Source organism: Paramormyrops kingsleyae, chromosome 16 (assembly GCF_048594095.1).
Source record: "Paramormyrops kingsleyae isolate MSU_618 chromosome 16, PKINGS_0.4, whole genome shotgun sequence".
NCBI classification, from domain to species: domain Eukaryota; kingdom Metazoa; phylum Chordata; class Actinopteri; order Osteoglossiformes; family Mormyridae; genus Paramormyrops; species Paramormyrops kingsleyae.
In genome coordinates, this window is record NC_132812.1 from 32404923 (window position 1) to 32429801 (window position 24879).

General features: G+C 42.0%; 1 protein-coding gene across 8 annotated transcripts in view; it reads left to right on the forward strand.

Annotated features, from left to right (window-relative positions):
• The window catches only part of LOC111843672 (alpha-1,3-mannosyl-glycoprotein 4-beta-N-acetylglucosaminyltransferase A-like), a 123058-nt gene that overhangs the window by 89622 nt on the left and 8557 nt on the right, over positions 1-24879 (forward strand). For 4 of the 8 annotated variants that reach the window (XM_072700201.1, XM_072700202.1, XM_023811436.2 and 1 more), the window contains 8 exons: positions 12646-12813; positions 13934-14074; positions 18416-18549; positions 18900-18946; positions 19348-19461; positions 21726-21801; positions 22082-22196; positions 22745-22875. In XM_072700201.1, the coding sequence (XP_072556302.1) occupies positions 12654-12813; positions 13934-14074; positions 18416-18549; positions 18900-18946; positions 19348-19461; positions 21726-21801; positions 22082-22196; positions 22745-22875 (918 nt within the window). In that variant the 5' untranslated portion in view covers positions 12646-12653. Of the gene's footprint in view, positions 1-191; positions 712-12645; positions 12814-13933; positions 14075-18415; positions 18550-18899; positions 18947-19347; positions 19462-21725; positions 21802-22081; positions 22197-22744; positions 22876-24879 lie in introns of those variants that run through there. The other 4 variants (XR_011982853.1, XM_023811433.2, XR_002838227.2 and 1 more) reach the window with 3 other exon arrangements.

Genomic DNA, 24879 nt, shown 5'->3' on the forward strand with positions numbered 1-24879 from the left:
AGTAAGTTACTAATGCATTTTAAAATAATATAATCACGTACTGCCATGCCTCATATGTATTTAGTAATGTAAAATGTAATTCGTAGCCTAATTATAGCCTATTACTTTGAAACCCACAGACAATATGTCTATATGAAAGTATGTCTTTGTCAACCAAGGACCAAACCAAGATACAAGTAATGTTAGCGTGGTATTCACGACAGCTGTGGAATTCTGAATAGCAATATTACGCAAGGAAATGTAAAGAAAACGAGCTTGCGATTTTCCTGGGATGTATCTCTGACGTAGGGAAGAAAGTGACACCTATTTAGCTTATACCTCTTCCTGACAGCTACTTGGGTGAACTCAGTTCAATAACTGGCTGCTGGTGGCAAAATCACTGCGGTTGATCGGTGCTTGGAGAAAGCTGCATACAATATATACCGCTGGTCTGTCATCTTCCCCACCAGCGTCACTTCGCAGTGGTGAAGCGATCCCACGGATTTTTGCGACTGGGAAGCGCGATATCGGCGGGGGCTTATAACTGTTCACAATATCCTACAGTAGTTCTGGAAGGAAAAACAAAAAAAGAAAAACATCTGCTAGGAGATCAGCACCTTGAAAACAGCTGAAATGAAATGAGGCTCAGAAATGCATCGGCTGCCATCGTGGTTATGTTCCTTTCCAGTTTTCTCAGCCTGTCTTGGTACACAGCCTGGCAAAATGGAAAAGGTAATGCACGGCGGTTTCTGTTTTGTTTTATACTTACTGTCACTTCGAACAGTGAGTCAGTGACATATCTGCTGCTGCTGATACAAAGAACAGCATTCATTGGAGACCCTATTCTTATCAGTGTCTGTACTGTACCGGGACGCACGTGTGCGATGTGGCCCAGTGTGGGATGCCGGAGGCGGCGCGGATCGAAGGCTGTAAGCATGTGGTCGCGCTGTTACTCAGAAAGGGAAATCTGATTTGGGGAAAAAAAAAGTTTCGCATGGACTACTTGATAAGAAAGTGTCTGCTTATCGTAAATGCAGAAACATAAATCGTCTATCTGGGTTACGTTTAAATTTGTCCAAAGTATGTAAAAGTTGTAATGCAGGCATCCGAATAAGTAGGCTATGTAGTCTGTGAAATATATTAAATATATAAAGTACAGTAGGTCGTGTGACGAAACGGGTGACTGTGGTAACAGTTGATTATCATGAGGTGTGAATATAATCCTCACAGAGGTTTTGATGGATCTCTTTAGTCTATAAGGCGTTATAACGGGGTTTCAGTCGAATTACAACAGTATGAGAGAAAAGGGAATAATAGTTCAAGGCTGTTAAACAAGGGCGTTGGAGAGAGTGTGACACTGGGGGGGCCCAACATAATAATTTAAATATAAAGGTTTGTTTATTGAGTGGGGATGAAAGAATCAAGTTAAATATTGGGGGTATCCTCCGTTGGCAGTCCCACAATATTGATAGGGACATGTCCTTACCATCCATACCCACGTCTAGGCCCTTCCCAGTTAGCAATTTTTGATTACAGAAATTGTCCCTGAAGGTTTGTTTGGTTGTCCTATGGTTAGTTTTTAGTTCAAAACAAAGTTTGGAGAACATTCTCTAAATGTTATGAGAAAACTAACCACAGAAGAAGCATAAGCTAATATTAGTTGAATATTCTGTGCTTGCTGGGTTGCTGCATATACATGGAGAACATGGAAAACTTGCTCACTGCAGGTCAGATGGTAGAGTGTACGAGCGCCAAGAGCGATCTCCACCTGTAGCTGGAACCTTACTCAGACTCATCCTGTAGGGACACAACAGCAATATAATAACTAAAAAAAATATGCAAAAGACCGATACTTGCACCAGAAAAAAACAAAAGCATTGAAAGTAAGAAAATGAAATGCTTAATTTTTAGATTTTTTTTAATAACCTGATTAGTACACCAGTTTCACTTAAATTTAGTGGTTGTGTCTTTGCTCCTTGACAGTTTTCAGTCCAACAGCTGAAGTTCTGTCAAAGTGGAGAGGGCTGAGAATTTTTTTTTAACAGGGAAGAATATCAGTGAAAAGCATCTTACACTCCTGTCTTGTATTCCTGCATTTTTATTTCTTATAGAAGATACTTTTACACACACACACACAAACACACACACACACGCACGTTTGTATTCATGTCTTTGTGGGGACTCTCCATTAATTTCTTTGGGCAAAACCCTAACCCCAACAATGATGACCTTTACCCTAGCAAGTCCTAATCTTAACTATTAGTAACCAAACACAATACAACCAACTGCCCATCCATCCATTTGCTGAAACCTCTTGTCCTATTCAGGGTTGGGGGGGGGCGGACTCTGGAGCCTTTGGGCATAAGGCAGAGAACTACCCAGGAAGGGGCACCAACCCATCACAGGGCACAAGGCAGAGAACTACCCAGGATGGGGCACCAACCCATCACAGGGCACATATACATCATTCACAGCTACAAGCGATTTGGTAACTCCAATTAACCTCAACATGTTTTCGGACTGTGGGGAGAACCCGGAGTCCCTGCAGGAAACCCCACGACGACACAGGGAGAACATGCAAAGTCCACACACTTAGAGCCAATTAAGGCGGAGCCTGGAACCCTGGTCCCAGAGCTGTGAGACAACAGCGCCATTGTTCCCCCACAACACTTTTGGCATTTTTAGGTTTTTGATTGGGGACCAAAAAGGTGGACCCTACAGCATCAAAAAAAGTTTTTTATCAATGTAATATATACGTGACCACACACACATACACACACACACACACATACACACACACGCACATGTACGGTAAACATATCCTTATGGGGACCGCTCATTCATTTCAATGGGAAAAATGCTAACGCTAACTATGACAACCTTAACCCCTACCCAGCCCTAACCATAACTATAAGTAACCTAACAAAATACAAGAGTTTTAGCATTTTTAGTTTTTTCATAGCAGTCACCGATTTTTATAAAATAGAGTTTTCCCTTATGGGGACCAGGAAACCGGTCCACATTAGGGGAAAAAAACGATATTTATGACAACCTTAACCCTTACCCTGCCCTAACCATAACCATAAGTAAACTAACAAAATACAAGAGTTTTAGCATTTTTAGTTTTTTCATAGCAGTCACCGATTTTTATAAAATAGAGTTTTCCCTTATGGGGACCAGGAAACCGGTCCCCATAAGGGAAAAAAACGGATATTTATCACGTTATGGGGACATAATGTCCCCATAAGGATAGGTAAACCCGCTCGCACACACACACACACATATGCACTCACACACAATATATTATTGTTATTATTATTATTATTAGTAGTAGTTGTTGTAGTAGTAGCAATAATAATGATAATATATTTATTGATTGATTGATTGATTGACAAATCCTCAGATGTGCTGTTGCATTAATGCGACCATACAGAATGAATGAAGTTTATTATTGGCTTTGTAAGGTCTGTGTGAAATAAACGATATATTGACTTATCGTCAGCAGATGTAAACCAGAAGAAAATGAGAAACTTCACTATACTGTTCATAAGAAAGAAACTTTGCTTGATACCACACATCACAGAAAGTCAGAAACAAACGCAATTCAAACACGCAATTCACACGGTAGAGGAGACAGCCTACACCAAACACCCAGCAAGCTTTATCGAATTAGCGGAGCAAAGCATATGCTGCTGTTTTGGTAACATCAAGGAACAGATAAGCGCTTCCTCCTTGTCGGTGAAGAAAGGGACAGTACACTACCTCTTTTGAAAGTATATATGTGTCAACAAGTTAAAAAAGACGTTGGTGGTATAGTGGTTCTTTTTGAAGTTTAAAGTCCATCAGACTGGTGTCGTGTAGCGTGAACTCTGCTGAAAACTTGTAACTAAAACTGGAAATACTGGCAACTCATTTCACCACTTGAAGCACTGCCATCCAGTATAAATACAGATTGCAAGTCTACACACACCAGCAATTTTGGATTTGCACTTTCAATCTGAGGAAATACAGGACAAACCGTCTCCTGTATTGTTTAACGGGACAAAGCATTTTATTTTTCATTGCGGGACGGGTGACAACAAGGGTCATTATTGTTCACCATAACAATAAGAAACCATATGAAAATAAACTAAATGAAAACTAAAAATAGGGTATTGCTTTGTAACTAATTGAAACCACATAATTTACTCCGGGATCAATAAAGTATTCTGAATCTGAATTCTGAATCTGAATTCTGAATCTGAATTCTGAATCTGAATTCTGAATCTGAATCTGAATTCTGAATCTGAATGAAATAAAAGAAAACCAAAGGTCAAATGCTTTCCATTACAATTCTTACTAATACTTACTGAATCAGTTGATTTGTTTACTCTTTAATGAACATTAGTAATACCTGTAACATGTTTTGCCCACTTTGAGGACACAAGCACCACATATTGTGCATATTGTGCATATGTAGGATTTTCTAAAGATCAGACAGATATGCAGGCCTGTCTTTAAAATACAAACAAATAAAACCGCAGTGAAAACCAAAACTAAACTGGATTTCAAATGCAAAATCGAAAATTATATAAAAATAAAAACAAAATAAAAAATTAAATCTATTATAACACTGGTGACAACTCTATCAGTAAAGTTAGACCCATTTCCTGTAATGACAGTTAAGGTAGTCAGAGAAAAACACAGCAACAAAGCGTACTGTCTGCTTTATCTAGTGTTATCGCCCAGGGCAATCAAGTTTATTTTTATGGTTTATTTATTAAAATTGGATTTCATTTTCCAGTACATTCAATTATCTTTTTCATGTTTCTCTGTTTAAGGGCAATTCTAATGGAATTTGAAGCAAATATGCAGCCTTGAAGTAAAGAGATAATTACTTGAATTGTATTGTGCTAATTATTGATTTTGACTGATATGGAAAAAAATGATTGTGATAAATTATTTTGCCATATCGCCCAACCCTACTCTGGAGGTCCAAGGTCGACTGACTACCCAACGCCCCTGGGCGTGCTGACATTCTAGAGCAGGGGTCTCCAACTCCGGTCCTGGAGAGCTACTATTACAGCCAAGGGAGAGTCTTGGGCGAAAAGCCCTTTGTTGTTATGTAACAATCCATGTGACCATCCACTGGCCAAATGCTGACCGAACACAAGGGACAGGGACAGACAAGCGCCGACTCAGACACTCTGTGGTTCTTGGGAGTTTCCCTGATGCCCCTGGGTTTCTGAGCATTTATGAAGTAATTGGCTTTTCTAATGATATGTGTGTTTTGATTGAGGCTGTCCATTGTCAATGAAACCTCGTGCGGATTCTCAGTGTTTGCTGGGTGCTGGAGGTCTAGAAGGAACTGGGTGAAATGTATGTACTTCTTGGCATGGAATGAGTATATATGTTCAATAAATCATTGATATTTGTGTGGGTAAATCTTTTTCAGTGATAAGGTGGTGTTTTCATGGTTAGCTAGATAAGAGTCGTGAAAGAAGGCACTGTTTTAAATATCCTCTTGATTTTTTTCACTGTGGAAAAAAAATGCAGCTGTACTATGATTACAAACGCAGCGTCTGGCGGCAGAGTGGGGGTCCTCCGCTAACAGTTCATGCTGTCTTACAGGAAGAGATCTTTGATTAAGCTTTTTTGATTTCTCTGGCTTTTTACAGAAGGGAGCCATTTTTATAAAGATGCCATTTAGACTTGTGTATTTACTAATCTTCTTCTGGTCATACATGTGCCCTAAATATTGCATTCAGAGTTGTCCTTACCCGCGATTTCTCATTGTTCCCAGTAAAGAGAAACTGGCATTCTCCAATTAATGCTGCAGGTGCCTCTCTCTCCTCCCATTTTATCACATCCTTTGCAGTTGAGACTGCGATGTGTCACGTGACCCTTCCGCCTGTCACGTCCATGCAGTATCATGATTCTGACCTCCTTTATTCTTTCTGTGCTAGCCGGTCATGTTTGCATTCGTTCTTTCAGCATTGTTGCACATTATGAATTCCAGTCTCAGGTGATGTGTGGTTGGCATGGAAACCATGAAGAACCAATCAGCAAAAAACATAAGGTGGCATTAACCAAAAATCTACTGTTTCTTGGGAATTTATATTGAGTTTTCATTTGCGAGGGTTGTGTTGTGCTTGGGGAGTGGCCATGTGCATTGACATTAAAATTGGAAAAAACGAAAATAGAAAGCTTAGCAAATGAAATTAAAATCAGTAGGAAGTGAGTAATGAAGTCTGTTGTTGACAGAGTGTTTCAGATCCAACAGCCTTGGATGTAAAAACATACATTGTTGCCAGAAAGCAGATGGTATCTTGGAGAAGAAAGGCAAAGTTTCCTTGAATTGTTTTCTTTTATATTATCTGCACTCATAAAGTGCAGTTTTTGAAATTGAAAGCTGATTTGCAAAGTCAGTTTTCTATGGGGTGACATGGATCTACCAGCTGTTACTCTTCTATGGGGTGACATGGATCTACCAGCTGTCACTCTTCTATGGGGTGACATGGATCTACCAGCTGTCACTCTTCTATGGGATGACAGGGATCTACCAGCTGTCACTCTTCTATGGGGTGACAGGGATCTACAGCTGTCACTCTTCTATGGGGTGACAGGGATCTACCAGCTGTCACTCTTCTATGGGGTGACAGGGATCTACCAGCTGTCACTCTTCTATGGGATGACAGGGATCTACCAGCTGTCACTCTTCTATGGGGTGACAGGGATCTACCAGCTGTCACTCTTCTATGGGGTGACAGGGATCTACCAGCTGTCACTCTTCTATGGGGTGACATGGATCTACCAGCTGTCACTCTTCTATGGGGTGACAGAGATCTACCAGTTGTCACTCTTCAATGGGGTGACATGGATCTACCAGTTGTCACTCTTCTATGGGGTGACAGGGATCTACCAGTTGTCACTCTTCAATGGGGTGACATGGATCTACCAGTTGTCACTCTTCTATGGGGTGACAGGGATCTACCAGCTGTCACTCTTCTATGGGGTGACAGAGATCTACCAGCTGTCACTCTTCTATGGGGTGACATGGATCTACCAGCTGTCACTCTTCTATGGGGTGACAGAGATCTACCAGTTGTCACTCTTCTATGGGGTGAAATGGATCTACCAGCTGTCACTCTTCTATGGGGTGACATGGATCTACCAGCTGTCACTCTTCTATGGGGTGACATGGATCTACCAGATGTCACTCTTCTATGGGGTGACATGGATCTGCCAGCTGTCACTCTTCTATGGGGTGACAGGGATCTACCAGCTGTCACTCTTCTATGGGGTGACAGGGATCTACCAGCTGTCACTCTTCTTTGGGGTGACATGGATCTACCAGCTGTCACTATTCTATGGGGTGATAGGGATCTACCAGCTGTCACTCTTTTATGGGGTGACAGGGATCTACCAGTTGTCACTCTTCTATGGGGTGACATGGATCTACCAGCTGTCACTCTTCTATGGGGTGACAGGGATCTACCAGTTGTCACTCTTCAATGGGGTGACATGGATCTACCAGTTGTCACTCTTCTATGGGGTGACAGGGATCTACCAGCTGTCACTCTTCTATGGGGTGACAGGGATCTACCAGCTGTCACTCTTCTATGGGGTGACATGGATCTACCAGCTGTCACTCTTCTATGGGGTGACAGAGATCTACCAGTTGTCACTCTTCAATGGGGTGACATGGATCTACCAGCTGTCACTCTTCTATGGGGTGACAGAGATCTACCAGTTGTCACTCTTCAATGGGGTGACATGGATCTACCAGTTGTCACTCTTCTATGGGGTGACAGGGATCTACCAGTTGTCACTCTTCAATGGGGTGACATGGATCTACCAGTTGTCACTCTTCTATGGGGTGACAGGGATCTACCAGCTGTCACTCTTCTATGGGGTGACAGAGATCTACCAGCTGTCACTCTTCTATGGGGTGACATGGATCTACCAGCTGTCACTCTTCTATGGGGTGACAGAGATCTACCAGTTGTCACTCTTCTATGGGGTGAAATGGATCTACCAGCTGTCACTCTTCTATGGGGTGACATGGATCTACCAGCTGTCACTCTTCTATGGGGTGACATGGATCTACCAGATGTCACTCTTCTATGGGGTGACATGGATCTGCCAGCTGTCACTCTTCTATGGGGTGACAGGGATCTACCAGCTGTCACTCTTCTATGGGGTGACAGAGATCTACCAGTTGTCACTCTTCTATGGGGTGAAATGGATCTACCAGCTGTCACTCTTCTATGGGGTGACATGGATCTACCAGCTGTCACTCTTCTATGGGGTGACATGGATCTACCAGATGTCACTCTTCTATGGGGTGACATGGATCTGCCAGCTGTCACTCTTCTATGGGGTGACAGGGATCTACCAGCTGTCACTCTTCTATGGGGTGACAGGGATCTACCAGCTGTCACTCTTCTTTGGGGTGACATGGATCTACCAGCTGTCACTCTTCTATGGGGTGATAGGGATCTACCAGCTGTCACTCTTTTATGGGGTGACAGGGATCTACCAGTTGTCACTCTTCTATGGGGTGACATGGATCTACCAGCTGTCACTCTTCTATGGGGTGACAGGGATCTACCAGTTGTCACTCTTCAATGGGGTGACATGGATCTACCAGTTGTCACTCTTCTATGGGGTGACAGGGATCTACCAGCTGTCACTCTTCTATGGGGTGACAGGGATCTACCAGCTGTCACTCTTCTATGGGGTGACATGGATCTACCAGCTGTCACTCTTCTATGGGGTGACAGAGATCTACCAGTTGTCACTCTTCAATGGGGTGACATGGATCTACCAGCTGTCACTCTTCTATGGGGTGACAGAGATCTACCAGTTGTCACTCTTCAATGGGGTGACATGGATCTACCAGTTGTCACTCTTCTATGGGGTGACAGGGATCTACCAGTTGTCACTCTTCAATGGGGTGACATGGATCTACCAGTTGTCACTCTTCTATGGGGTGACAGGGATCTACCAGCTGTCACTCTTCTATGGGGTGACAGGGATCTACCAGCTGTCACTCTTCTATGGGGTGACAGGGATCTACCAGCTGTCACTCTTCTATGGGGTGACAGGGATCTACCAGCTGTCACTCTTCTATGGGGTGACAGGGATCTACCAGCTGTCACTCTTCTTTGGGGTGACATGGATCTACCAGCTGTCACTCTTCTATGGGGTGACATGGATCTACCAGCTGTCACTCTTCTATGGGGTGACATGGATCTACCAGCTGTCACTTTTTTCCTCCACTCTGATCACATGATTGAAATACAAACCATTTGTGGTTTTGCAATGAATCAAAATACAAATTATTTATATTCCGAACATCCAGGCTTCAACTGAACTTACAGAGTTAAATACTTTGTTACTTATGACACTAGCATGAAAGACATGAGTGACCAAATATGATGTAATTTGACCCATTCCAGGGAAATCCCTATTTGTCTCCTGTGTGCCCATTAAACTTATCTCTGTATAACTGTGATTTTTTATTTTTTTGGGGGGGGGTGACAAGTTTATTTTGAAAACATGAGTAACATGAATTTTCCAGAAACCATACAACTGACATCAACTTATACAAATTACATCAATAAATTATATGGTATAATTTTGTTGAGATGTGGAGATGAGTAATACAGTATATGTCAGAGAAATATATCGATTAATAAACTTGAAAACCTCAGAATATGGCCATTGCACATTTTCTACTTAGTATTCTTGCTCTTTTGAAGGACGTTTTAGAATCAACTTGAAAAGACATGGAAGTCGGTTCATACAGCCGAACAACAGACATTTCTTCACCAAAGAACAGCTGGGCTGTCGGAATAGCTGTGTAAGAATTCAGCAGGCTGGCAGCTGATTTTCCAGCATCAGATATTCCAAGTGGATTGTTTGAGATGGAGGTTCTCCTGCTCAGTGCCACTAGATCATAGTCAAGTGATGGCAGTGCGAAAGCGCATGTAACCAGTCACTATGTGATCTATTACTATGCTGCTATACAATTAGAGGAAAGTCTCCTTGGAAAACAACACAATAGCGAAGCACCGTCCATTGTGTACATAGCTTTTCATTTGGTTTCTTGTTCTTCATTCATTCAACTTCCAGCTGCTTCAGGTTGAGGGTGACAGGTGGGCTTGAGGGATAAGGGCAGCTTCACATTAAATACAGATGCGCTCAAAATCGAAACAATGCAGACGGTCCGTTCTGTGACGCAAGCGAGCCTCAGTTGTTTATTGTCCAGGGGGAGAGAAGCAGGAAGTCAGAAAGGATATCTGATTGTATATAAACATCTCTTCTGCCCTCTCTGATCAGACTGAAAACAAACATGGCTAGTGGATTCGAATAAAGGTTGGCAAGAGGTCTGGAAATACCAGCAGCTTCAGCTCTATTCCACACTATGAGATTATAAGGACTTCCAAATGGCTGCAAGTAAAATAAAATACGTTTGTAACAACAACAACATATACCTGTCTGTGCCCTTGCTAATTGTAAGTATGCAGTTAGTTTTATTAAAATACTTATCTTTAATATAACACCCATATCACAGCAGGCCTGGTATCAAAGTATGTGGTTGATTGACACATTAACACGAGAACCACAAGCACCCAGGAACACAGATGGTCCAAAGTAAATATGAGCCAGCCAGGCAACGCCCGAGACAGGATGCACTCACAAAATCAAAACAAACAAACACTTCTCAAACCATGTGTCTTTGGACTTTAGGAGGAAGCCCGAGAAAGGGAAACACCCTGGACTGGATGCCAGTGGCTTCCATTTGTATTTCTGATACATTAACAAACCTGAAGATGAATGCAGGGTGAATTATAGCATCTCTTAGGTAAACTTGTGGAGTTGCAAAATTCAAGTGCTTCTCAGATGGTGTTTGCACGGCATTCACAGGGAAGCCAGCTGTCTGTTTACAGTGCTGCCAGTTTTTTGTGGGAGTGTTGCTTTGGATGAAGACAATATGATATGTTTATTAATACCTCTTGCTGCTTTAAAATACTTTACGTTTCCTTCTTTTTGCTGTGCTCTGCTGCTGCGGCTTTCTCTAGCTGATCGCTCGCTCAGCTTGATATCCTTATCTGGCTGGACCTCTTCCATGTACCGTAGATACTCCCTCAACATGCAGCCTGATGTCATAGCAACCTTTTTCTGTTCTTAAAAATTAATAGCAAAAGATTGCCATGCAACTGAGATGCACACCACCATCACGGCGTTCCAGTGTACGGTTACCACAAACATAAACAGTGTTGGTAAACATTTTGACACTATGTGGGTGTCCTTCCTGCCACTCTTCATGTGGCAGAGTTGGCATTGGTTTCCATGGCTATGTAGAAGGACGATGCGATGTAAAATGCGCCGATGCCCCCGACACATGCTGCATCTTGCATACCTTCATTGTGGCTGTCTTTAGTAACGACTGTCATCTTCCTGAATTCCAGAAACTCAACGATACACCTACAAATGAGCAAAATATCTGAATTATTTACAGTGCAGGCTGTTGTCGCGGCTCATGTGGGCGTTTCTGCAGCTTCTCGCACAATACAGCAGCTGTATACTGCATGACTAAGAGCAGAGCTGATGGTGAGACTTGGGGGGGGGGGGGATATTTTATTTTGTTCGAACATTCTTCTGGACTTCCCCTACCTACTCAGAAAGCATTTGGTCTCCTAGCCTTTGGTGATGACCAGAGTTTTTGGAGCTTCCTTTCTGTGTGCCTGATATGTGGGAGGGAATAAGCCACAGGAAAGGGGTTGGGGGGAACTGTAGGCGGTGTAGTGCTTCAACACACAGTGCTGTACCCTAAACCATACAGGTTCATGTTTCACTAAGGGACCGCCACATAGTTTCACCAGCCTTCGGACAGCAGCTTATTAAATGCTATCAGGTGGATGATCCCAAGTTCTCACCAGTTTAGCCACCATTCAGGTTTTAACCATAACCTCTAAGCTGAGAGAATAGGTGTGAAATTTCCAAAAAAATATGTTTATGTCTGGTGGCTTTACTGATTGCAACAACGCAACATGTGGAGTGGGGCAGACTTTGCTGAAAACTTGAAAATATTTACCTAAAATAAGAAAGCATATCACGTTCCAGCTGGTGTGTCTTGTGACAGACCGAGGATTACAGTATGTGCAACAGAATCATTGTGACAGATTAGAGTGAATAGTTATGGAAGTCACTAGGAGTGTGCACTTCTGTGAACTTTTAATGGGGTGCTTTGAGCTGAAGATTTCTTTTAAGCGTAGCTTGCTTTTTGACTTTAGTTTGGCTATTCACAAACATTGCCAGTATCACTTTAATTAAAGCTGTCATCTATAATGTCACAGCACTCCATCTCTTACCTTATTCACAAGCCAATTCTTACTACATAACCACAAAGGCTCCTTGTATTATCTGTATATTATATATATAAATGATATTCAAATATTCAAGGTATTGTGAGAGTTTTGGAGCTGTGTCATTCAGTTAGAGAGGTGCTCACATGAGCGACATGCCTATGATAGCAACCCTTATGTTAAAAATGGACCATTAGAAAAGCAAATGATATGTACATGATTGAAATGGCATCCAATAGGAAGCATACGGTTGATATAAGTACCATGACTGTAATGAAGCAGTTATGATAATGTCCTTCCCCTCTTGCAGAGAAGCTGATGGCTTACGAGCGGGAGTTCCACGCCTTGAGAGAGCGCCTCCGTGTGGCAGAGCACAGGACATTGCAGCGCTCCTCTGAGCTCAGCAGCATCCTCGAGCAGCTCAGGAACACCATCACAGACAGCAGGGGCAGCAAGCAAGCTAATACCAGCACCTCAGGTGGCTATGGCTACAGTCCTTCATATTTTGCACAATAACCATTAGCATTAGCAGTTGCTTGTTATGTCTATAGGACAAGACAGTTCTGTAAATGGAGGTGTTAATAGAGGTGTGTCTCCCCCTCTCGTCCTTTTCATAGGAACCTTTGTTTCCTCTCCTTTGTGCTTCTCAGGGTTCCCAGGTTGCCTCTATGTATATATCACCATTTTGTATACATTTCTCTACAGTTGAAGTACCAGTCAAAAAATCTGGATACACCTGCTTTTAATGAACTTGTCTCTATTATAAGTATGTTATTTACGTTAAAAGGCCTTGAGGCAATTAATTAATACATATCAATTATTGGAATGACCAAGAAATGTGTTCAACAACTCAACATTCTCTCAAATTTTACACCCTTCAAAAGTTTCACAAGTTTTAGGCTCAAGATGGCTACCTTGCTCTTACTCTTCAATCCAACTCATCCCAAAGCAGCTCTGTAGGGTTTAGGTTGGTGGGTTGTGGGGACCAGGTCATCTATCACAGCCCTTCATTTCATGCATTGTTCACACGATAATACTTATTGCATAACCTCGATGTGAGCTTAGCGTTGTTATCTTGTTGAAAAACGAATGATTTTCAGTAGGTGTGTCCAGAATTTTGTCTGTTACTGTACATTATTTCATTTTGTATCCTTTATATTGGTTACAGCGTAAAATGCTCTGTGGAAACCTTATACAAAGGCAGGCTTACAAAGATGTATCAATCCCACAAACGTTTGTTTGAGGTTTCGTCGTGTTGGTAACAAGAGGTGCTTTTCACAATTGTTCTTCTAATAAATAAAAAAAATGCTCTTAAATGAGCTTTTAAGCTCGGACTCCTCTTCCCTTACCATATACTCATCTGCTAATAATGTTAGCATGCTCCCTAGTCCATTCACCTAAACAGATTTGAATCCCTGGAAGTTCCCGAGCGGTGCGTTGGTACTGCACGTGATCAGAAGCCATAATCCATAGTTTTACTCAGCCTCAATGCTGTGTCCAGGTTTCATACCCAGAAACAGGCCCAGTGTGGGCTGTTCTGCCGTCTTCATCATGCTTACATTGTAACAGGTTGCCGCATTATCACTTGCTTCCTTCAGATGAGACCCAAAACCTGCTGAAGGTTCTGGCCCGCAAGGAGCTGCTCCAGGTGCCTAATGTCTACTACCACGTACCTCACCTCTCGAACAACCCGGAGAGCCTTTACCCGATGGTGCGAGTGGGGCAGGACCGGACTGGAGGTGGGCATGGTGATAGTCTCTCACCACAACCGCACAAGTGTGGATGTGAATAGTACAAAAACTGAAGGAATGCTGTGAGGCTTTTTTTGGTTGGGCCATCAAATACAACTGCATCACGTGGGAATGGCTGGACAGATAGGGAACTAAGATAGGGTACAAGTTTAGCGGAGTGGTGATGAGAAGGAAAATAGAAGATAGCCTTTTTAGGTTCAGTAGGACGAATGTGTTCTGGGAAACAAAACAGGTGCCAGGAAGATCAACAAATCTGGGGTGTGTGTCCTTGTGTGAGAGACAAAGCAGAAGTTTCGTATTATTTTTAATTACGCACTGATGAATGACTAACTGTTTTCGCCCCACCCTAGGACGGCCACACATCTCTTCTTACAAAAGTATTTTAGAACAGTTGTCACAAACATTTATTGAGGTATTCTTGACCTTCTGCATCAGTTTACCAAAGTGTTAAAGAAAACTTTCCAAAGCACATTTAGTCAAGCAAGAGCACAGCAGATAGATGAACAAAAGACCCATGGCTGTTCTTTTGGTCAAGACCTCACTTCCATTACAATTGAACTGGGGATGTTGGATATTGAATGCGTTATCACTTTCAGGCTCTCTTGGTTCCAGAACTCCTGTCTGGCCCATTCTCCATTGGGCTAAAGGCCTCATAGCAGACAAGGCCAAACTGCTACTTTCGGCCACTCTGGCTGCACCGTTGGTGTTGCCTTACGGGACCTTTGTTTCTGAAGTCCGAAACTAAGTTCACATGCCATTTAAAGTCAAAGCAGCACAACAGGAGATGCAATATCCAGCCTTTTTTACTGCAGTATAATCAGTTCGTGCTCTAAGTGATTGTTTGGGAATCTGAGGCAGGGGTCCACGGGCTTTTGTCCTCTTTAGTGTGGGAGTGAGCGGATCAGGTTTGGTCCCTCGCTGTGGAAGTGCGATGATCTGGTTGGCTTTCCTGGTGTGGTTTTATTGGAAAGATCATGTTCCTCTGAAATCTATAAGGATAAGAAGCACAAAAGACCATCTCTGTTACAAAATAAGGGAGGAATAGAAGGAAGGATTAGCTGATTTCTCTTGTACTATACTTCCTTTGTCTCATTGTCCAAGCTTTTGCACTGACATACTTGTCTGCCCCTGGTACTAGTTAACACTATTGTTTCACGATTTATTTTATTTTTTTTTAATTTATGAAGTGAAGTCCTGATTTTTACTCCCTTTACCTGATTTTGGCTGATTGCTGGACTTCCAGTGAGGTAACCATACAAGATGAAGTCATCTGTTAAGAAGGCATTTCTCCCAGTCTGCCTTTCCCTTCCCAGTGCTGTTTACCATTCCGCACCAGACTCTTGAGCAGACGTTGCAATGGACGCTGCTGAGCTTTCACTGCTTGTGACGTCCAGAGGAGCAAAAACAAACAGTGATGTGAGGGCTGGAAAGACAAACTTTAATTACACATTCAAGGTGATGCAAAAACACACATAACCATTCTGCACCCGAGGTCTCACAGCTGCTAGTGTGATGCCAGTCCATTATCCTGTACTGGATATTTGTCATGCAAACCCACCCTTATCATCTGAAACGGAGAGGCTGCCTTCCTCCCCAGGGGGGGGGGTCACGGGAGAGCTGCGTTCAGATGTGGAAATCAGATCTGCTGCTATCTCAGCACTTCACTGGTGCTCGGTTCATCGATCTTTCAGGCCACTATTTCAAGAAATTAATTGACGAGGGAAAGCCGACTGAGATGAGTACAGCCTCATATAGAGGAAATAAAAGCGACGCTCAATCAGTGCATGGATATTGAAGCAAATAATAGACAGGTGTGCAATGAAAGCGCTCTCATGCCCATAGCATTTCCACTGTGGAAATGTCCGGAAAAGTCAGCATCCAATATTCAGCCAATGATGAGGCATAAATGAAACATATTCCCCAGAATTCTTGTATTCCAACAGGGGCGATTCAAGGATTTGAAAAAATATGGGATGCCGGCCCCACCCCCCTGCTGCTGAACAGAAATGGTACACAGTACTTATTTTCCAGAGGGGCTGAGATAAATGTCTGGGGGTTCTAGACCCCTAAATAGGGTTTAGAACCACGGTACCGTCAAAGAAGTTCTTCGTACTGGTGTAAAAACATGATATTATTCTTGTCAAAGTATCAGATTAGCAAATTTCAAACATCTCCAACAGTCACCCCAGTATTTGCAGCAATTGTCCAATACACCCATCTGACTCAACTATACTACCCGACCTTGTTTGGGTAATCAGTACCTCACTGAGTTTTTAAGTTAATTAATTCATTTGAAATTGAAATTTACCAGATGCATGGAATGGCTGAGGTGCCCCTGAGCAGAGGTTTGGGAACCAAAGCGGCACTGAACAAAAGCCAAAAACCAAAGCCAGCCATCCAACAAAATATCAGTAACGTTTGGGAGTACAGAAGAAATTCTTGTTTATATTTTATTGTGCTACTGTTGATTTGCACGTGTTTAATTGTGTTTTTTTTCAAGCAAATATACATTTCCTATCCAGATAAATAGTCTTAAAAATGTTCTTTGCCTTGTTAAGTTTTTTGCACAGTTCTGTAGTTTGATGGTTAATGCCACTGAGTTGCTTTGACTTCTGTCCCTCTTCTCTCCTGAGGCTAGACTGCCTGATAAACCACAATTGTGAAACATTATAAAAAAGGAAAATGATCACCCCAGGGATGATTAGTACACCTCTCCACGGTTCCTTTTATCTTCAGTCCATTTTGTGTTCCGCGGGACGGCGAGCTTTCATGGGAAACAGGGTGGAGGAGGGTCTGATCTGAGCCATGGGCACATGTGCCTTTGTTAAAGAGCACTCTGATGGCACGAAGGCCTCTCCACCGAGACATCAGCTCACTCCTATAAATAGACCCTTTAACTGTGTAATAGACCCACAAAACGACCCCCTGTGTAAAACCCAGGCAGGGAGCTGGAAAAGATCCCTCCCCCTCAGTAATCCAAGGTCAGCCTTCACACAGAAGCACACGCTGAGCTGTTTATATTCACCAGATGTGATGGTTTGCCCCATGATAACTGTTATCATATACCATACCGGTGAAACGTCTGTACAAACCTACTGAAAATCATTTGTTTTTTAACAAGATGGTGACCCTAAGCATACTTTGAGGTAACGTAGTAAGTGTTATCATGTGCAGAAGGAAAGAGATGGAGTGCTGTGACAGGTGACCTGGCCTCTGCAAACCCCCAGCCAAACCCAATAGAGCTAGTTAGAGACAGTTAGGGTGAGTATCATGGTATCAAGTTATAGACAGATGCATTAAAAGCAAGAGTGTTCAGACTTTTAACTAATAGTGTGTTATCTTGTTGAAAGGGTAATATTTAATGTGTTATTACCATAAAACCTTATGATTCTGTACTGGATAAACAGTTAAACATGGATGGAAGAATTTATTATATATAAACCAGAAATCTAATAAATCATCAAACAGTTGGCTACAGTAGGTGTTCCCTGGGTAATTTAAACTTTTATCCAAATTGATTTGCCTTAGTTGTACAGCTATTATACAGGGTGTTATACAAGAGGAGTTCAGACTAAGGGCACTTGCTCAACTCTGATGTGACCTGAGGGTTTTCAAGTCACAAGGCCGCATTCCTTACCGCTAAATTGCCAGTGTACACAGAAGGCCGCTGTTACACTGGATACACATTAACAGGAGTCCTCCGCAGTATTATCTATTAATGAACTATTTCTGTGTTCTATTAATAGCTCATTGTATTTTATTGCCCCTGTTTGATCTCTTTATATTTTGATCCTTTAATAACTGTCCTTTATATAATTCATAATTTTGCAAGGATTCTCTAAGGTGTAAAAGTAAAGCGGTAGTAGGGAGGGTCAAGGTGGTTTTCCTTCATATCACCACCGGAACTATATTAAATGTCGATTCATTTGTTTTGTGCCATGTTGCCATGTCTCATAAAACTTTTCCATATTTTTTGCTAAGAAAATTTAATAAACGGTACAGACCGTCTCCTTGTTTAGCGACTGGCTCTGTAACCGACCATTCGCAAATACGACGGTAGTCAATCAATATATTTCTGACAACTCCTGACCACAATGCATGTTAGACTATGAACACTGCCGTAAATGTGCGTGAACTTCCTTTGAATACAACAGCAACACCCAGCCAAAGCGCTCGCGGGCACCTGGGCTACGTGGTTTCTGTTCAGTGACCATTTAGCTTAACAACCTGGTTATTGGAATGGAACTCGGTGGCTGAAAACGGAGAGGGTGCAGTATGATTTTGCAGTGATGTTCAAGGCCTTGTTTTCATCCTGCTTCTCCTCTGCAGTCTCCATAGTGATGGGGATCCCCACGGTGAAAAGGGAAGTCAGGTCCTACCTGGTGGAGACACTGCGCTCTCTCATCGACAGGCTGTCACCTGAGGAGAAGCTGGACTGTGTCATCGTAATTTTCGTTGGGGAGGTGTGTCCTTCTCAAGGTCCATTTCATTAACTATCTAACAAAGTCATCACTTACCTGACTCACTAATACTCTAGACAAGAATCATGAATGTGGATCAGGAATCTCTCCACAGTATTCATAAGGCACAATAATTTTCTCCCATACAGTGCAATCCTTTTCTAGAATGGATGTGTTTTGAAATATTTTTTAGACCTGGAGGACTCTCTTCTCAGTGTAACTTTTGTAAAAAGGTCCCTACAATGTGCACGTCCATTGGATCCGCTTTCTGGTGGGATACAAAGTGTGGACTGAGCTGCTGTCAGGAGTTTCTCTCTTGGCTGCACATTTAACGGATATTTCTCTCTCCACAGACGGACACGGACTACGTGAAGAGTGTTGTCGAGGGACTGCAGAAGCAGTTGCGTACTGCCTAACCCTCTTACCTGAGTGTGGTCAGGCCTGTCAGAACTGGAGATATTGTAATATTTTTGAATTCTCAAATGGGGGCTGTTTCTCAGATTCCTGAAACCAACTTGTTTGGCCCCAGCAATCACACCAAGTGTAAAATCACTCACATCTCACATCTGAGCCATTCTAACACTTAGCCGAACAAAAGGCTTTTGTCCATGTCTGTTTGTTATACATATTCAGTTGCGGCCACATAATTCACTATCTGTGTGAGCAGGCTGTTTGCATTACCAATATACAAAATGTGGATTTGAAAGGATTTAATCGTTGTGCAACTTCCTGAAATGTTATCTGTGAGATCATTCTCATTCATTTCAAACTTTATCTAATCCCCTGACTTTCATGCCACAGTTTCTCCAGCGAGTTCAGCTCTGGACTGCTAGAGGTCATCTCCCCACCACGCAGGTACTACCCTGACTTCAACAACCTGAGGGTGACCTTTGGTGACTCGAAGGACAGAGTCAGGTGAGGTTTCATTTCTCCTTTTGAGGACTTGGGCTGCATATGCAAAACATTGTATGACCTCTTTACTGTAGGCCGGTGCATTAATTAAATTCTAGACTCCAATGAAAAATGGTTCTTAGTTATTTCAATTAAATGAGACCTTAGTAAACAAAGAACAACTTTGTTTAAAATTGTAGTAAAATAATTCATAAATACTTCAAGGTTGCAAAATTATGTGAGCTATATGAGTCACAAGATCTCACCTGTACTGGTAAATGACACTGGAAGTACTGAGAAATACCGTAAAACGTTTGCTCTTCCTGGCTGTTACTGGGTGTGGCTGTCGGGCTGCTCTTGCAGTGCTTGCAGCCCTTTTCTCGCAGTGAGTAACTGTAATATCATTCGAATTTGGCGGCTGCCGCCGGGTTGCTTCCAGGGGGCGGATTCAGAAACTACATGTAGGGAGAGAAGCAGGCGCTGCACTAGAGTGGGACCCACGTCTGCGGACCAGTCTGGCGTAAGAAAAATTCACGGAACAGGAATGCCGGCAGATTATTTGATGATTTTAATCATTAAACATGGATGGAAGTTTAATCATTTCCCTTTTCTTCCCAGATGTGAATAGAAGGTGTGAATATGAGGGGTCATAAAAAACAGAAAATATATTCTTTTAACCAACCGCACTGGAAAACCTCCAGTGTTCCGTGACCCAGTGGAATACTGGCCACGAACCATGGTTTAGATTCCGGTACACTAGAGGCTGCCCTCAAACGAGACCCGAAGGCATTGGTGCTTCGTGTCAGTCACTGTACATTGTAATGGCCTTGCCTCTTGCCCCATTATCTTACTATGTTAGCAGAAATGCTCGCAGCTTTGGTTACCTGTACGGGTATGTGGCTCATTATACTGTATAGTTTTATGGTCTTTATAGTTATATGGTCTGTACAGTAATTGTGCTTATCAGCCTTTTCTGTGAAAAAGTATAGATTAGGTCAATGTATGAGTCTGCTGTCCCATATTCATGTTTAATTTCATAAAAGCATGTCATAGCAATTTTTTAAAATCTCATATATTTCCTTTTTGTTTCATTGGATTTAATGCAAAACAGAGAGAGTTGTGACAGTGATGCTTTCGGAGAATTGTGCATTTGTGTTCCATTACTTTTGTATTTTTATTTTGTTCATTGCAAATTGCAAGTTGGCCCTGAGGACTTGTCTCATATGAAAATGAGAAGGAATGCATGCTCTCCAGTGAAACCAAGAGGATAGACTTTGCTCTCATGACTTCTCATATGAAAATGAGGAGGAATGCATGCTCCCCAGTGAGACCAAGAGGATAGACTTTGCTCTCATGACTTCTCATATGAAAATGAGAAGGAATGCATGCTCTCCAATGAAACCAAGAGGATAGACTTTGCTCTCATGACTTCTCATATGAAAATGAGGAGGAATGCATGCTCCCCAGTGAGACCAAGAGGATAGACTTTGCTCTCATGACTTCTCATATGAAAATGAGAAGGAATGCATGCTCTCCAATGAAACCAAGAGGATACACTTTGCTCTCATGACTTCTCATATGAAAATGAGAAGGAATGCATGCTCTCCAGTGAAACCTAGAGGATAGAATTTGCTCTCATGACTTCTCATATGAAAATGAGAAGGAATGCATGCTCTCCAGTGAAACCAAGAGGATATACTTTGCTCTCATGACTTCTCATATGAAAATGAGGAGGAATGCATGCTCCCCAGTGAGACCAAGAGGATAGACTTTGCTCTCATGACTTCTCATATGAAAATGAGAAGGAATGCATGCTCTCCAATGAAACCAAGAGGATAGACTTTGCTCTGATGATGTGCCTCATGCTGCACATCACTTGGGACTGTGACTTTGCAAACAGGCAGACATTGTAGTCACAAATTGCTGGTAGTGATGAATTTCCCTTGGATAGTGCTGGATGCTGTAATGGATCCATCCATCTTCAAAAGCACTTATTCAGCATGAGGTCATGAGGAACCTGCAGGTGCCTAGTGCAGGAAGTAAAGGGTATAAGACAGGGAACATTCTGGATGTGTGATGTCATTCCATTTCATGGTTAATCACTCACATTTGGCAATGCAGAGTCTCAATCGCAGCAGTTTCACAATATAATAAAGGTAACCTGAAATTGTACATGTTAGTAGTTTATTACAAATTATGTCTGAGATTTTACTCTCTATGCTTTTACTCCGTGCTGCACTCATACTTTCCCATGTAGCATTAATTCAGAGCTTCATGTATCAAAACAGGTGGAGAACAAAACAGAATTTGGACTATGCCTTCCTGATGATGTATGCGGTGAACAAAGGTCTTTATTATGTACAGGTATGTAGGGGGATATACAGTATAGGCTGCATGTTTTCACCTCTGATATTGAGCTATACGTTCAGCTGCAAATATCTGTATATTTGAATAAGATACCTTTGCTTGGTTCTCTGAGTACTAAGATAACTAATTGTTCTGAAGGTGCTTTTAGATTTTATGCTTTTGAATTTTATCGTGATGTTGATGACTATTAGTTTGGTGACATATAGGTCTCTTGACTGGTTGCCTCTATCATACTGACAGTGTGTCTGAAAGTCCTTTCCCCTCTCATGCATTGTAGCTGGAAGATGACATCATAGCCAAGCCAAACTACTTTGATACCATGAAGAAGTTTGCACTGCAGCTGTCTTCTGAGGAATGGATGATTCTAGAGTTTTCTCAGCTGGGTTTCATTGGTGAGGGGCTTTGCATAGATTAGCATGTACATATTATGCATTATATTCAGAGAAATTCTGACTTGGGCTATTCTTATTAATCCATTTCCATTCCTCCAGACCTCACAACCACACTACAGTTTCTTGTCCACACTGAACAGGAACAGCCATAGAAGATGTGTTATGACCCAGTGATTTTGTTAACCTCACTGGCTCCATAGCTTTGAGTTTTATTTGACACTACTTATGGCCAAATGAAGCTTCATGAACCATTTGCTGTATTTTCTGACCCCCACTAGATGGTGCTCTCTGTTCATAAAAGGGCTCAAAGCATGACCCAAAGCAAGCCAAGAGCACTATCTAGTGAGGTGAAATGTGTGGTGATAATGTGTCATGGGACTGTAGCTGGGTGATGGCAAGGTGAGAAATCTGGAGTCCCAAAAGCAGAGAGTATATTTTTGTTGCACCCTGAACAACCTCAGTGCAGAGACATGCTATGCATAAACCATACAGGAAAATTGTAATTTTCAATCAAACTCACTCCCCCATCCATGCCTCTTTCTGTACAGGGAAGATGTTCCAGTCCCCTGATCTCAACCTGATTGTGGAGTTCATCTTAATGTTCTACAAAGAGAAACCTATCGACTGGCTTCTAGACCACATCCTGTGGGTGAAAGTTTGCAGTCCAGAGAAGGATGATGTATGTGGACAGAGGGGGAGCCACAGACATCTGGGTTATGTCTTATATTATGGTGACTTAGTGTACGTTACAGACATCCCAGCTCTCCTGGACGTTCCAGGGGTCTCCTGCGTGTTGGTAGCAGCTGCCTGATGTCTGTTTTCCTTCTACAAAGATTATAGATAAAGTCTTGGGTCTTTGCTATTTCTCACACATGCTCTGTCTCTGTCTGGGATATTGTATATCATTTGTGGACATTAAGGAGCCCCTATTAACATGTGGGAGACTCTCAGAACTTCCAGGAGAGCTGGGATGTCCGACATCATACCAAAATATAATCTTGGTAGTAGATGGACCACTTGACAGTTGATATAGATACTCAATGTTTAGTTGAAACCTCTTTGTTCTGGACTGAAAGAAGTGAGAGAAAATTTGCAGTTCACCAATGTGGAGCAACGATTGGCGTAAATATATCCCTTTTCCCAAAATTCAACTCGTCAGCATAAAATCCATTTAGTCATTCATCTTTCAGCTGCTCATGCAGTACAGGGTCCCAGTGTATCTGGAGAATCTGTCCTAGTAAGACAAGAAAAGAAATCAGTACAGGGAAGTCTGAGCCTTATTTGGTATGTACTCAAAGAACGCTGGTGTGAGGGGACAGCTGGCATGTGGGTTCTGATGACCGTTTATCAGCTAAACCTTTTTAGGACATCAGAGGTGGCTGAATGTTGCACTTACGTGTTTTTTTCTTCTTCTTCTAACCCACTGAAAAGGAGTATCTGGACCAGAGCATGTGAGCGGAGTGGAGCGGTGAGAATTTCCGCTCCTCGCTCACGTTCCGCTCCGCTCACATGCTCTGGTCTGGACTGAGGCCCTCTGCTTTATCTGTTGTATTTCTCAGATTTCCCTTGGAAGAAAGTCACCCCAAAGAAAGCTCAGTATGGTCTGTAAAACAGATCTCCATAGGTTCTGGGAGAAGGTCTCACTTTTTCACCACCCCAGATATCTTTAGGCTCAGCTGAAATGTTATCATGGAACTCAGGGACTAAAAGCATAGTTTTGTGCTGCTTATTTCTCATATAGTGGTTGTAAGAGAAATGGTTTAAGGATAAAAATACTTTAAAAAGTTAACTTTAAATCTTTTTCTTCAGTGACTTCCCTGAAAAGCAAATAACTTTGAAATAGCATTAAGATTATTCTCTGAAAATTGAGTTATACACAGCACAATAAATACTGGCATCGATATTCATAACAAAATTGAATATTATAATATGATTATGAAAACCTATCAGTATATTTGAGTTGTTTTATTTGTATTGTTTACTGGTCCTAGAGCAGAATAGGATGGTAACAATTAACCAGTAATAATCGGTAATAGTTTACTTGATAGGGCACAAATACTTAGTAATAACTCAGTAACGACTGAGATGCAAAGTCGTAACTTTTTGATTCAATGAAGTTTGACCAAATCATGAACAAATATAGTTTCTACTTTAGATGATGTCACAGTTCATTAATGATGAACAAACATGAGATCAGTATTTCACTTGTGTTATTCATGACCTGTTCCTTCAGTAGTTCCTTAGTTGTTCCTTCAGTAGTTCCTTAGTTGTTCCTTCAGTAGTTCCTTAGTTGTTCCTTCAGGAGTTCACAAATAGTTACAGAATTAGATATAGAATCAAATATATAACTGCTTGAGATTAAACATGCATCACGATTAATTAAAGATGAATTAACATGAGATCAGTATGTAACTAAGACTTAGTTTGTGCTTAATTAATACATAAGTAATAGTTTAATGCTGTATTATTTGTGCCGTTGAAGTGAAGTGCTACCTAATAATCTATGAAAGTTTGTGTGCTGAAACAGTACCAAAAAAAATACCTAATCATGAGTAGAGATGGAGGATCTTAAGTGGTTGCCCAGCCTTGTGAATGGAATTCCTGTGCTCCTTTTCCTCCTTCCTACTCCCCCTCCTCCTTTTCTCTCCCTTCCTGCCTCCATCCTCAGCGTTGCCATGAGTGA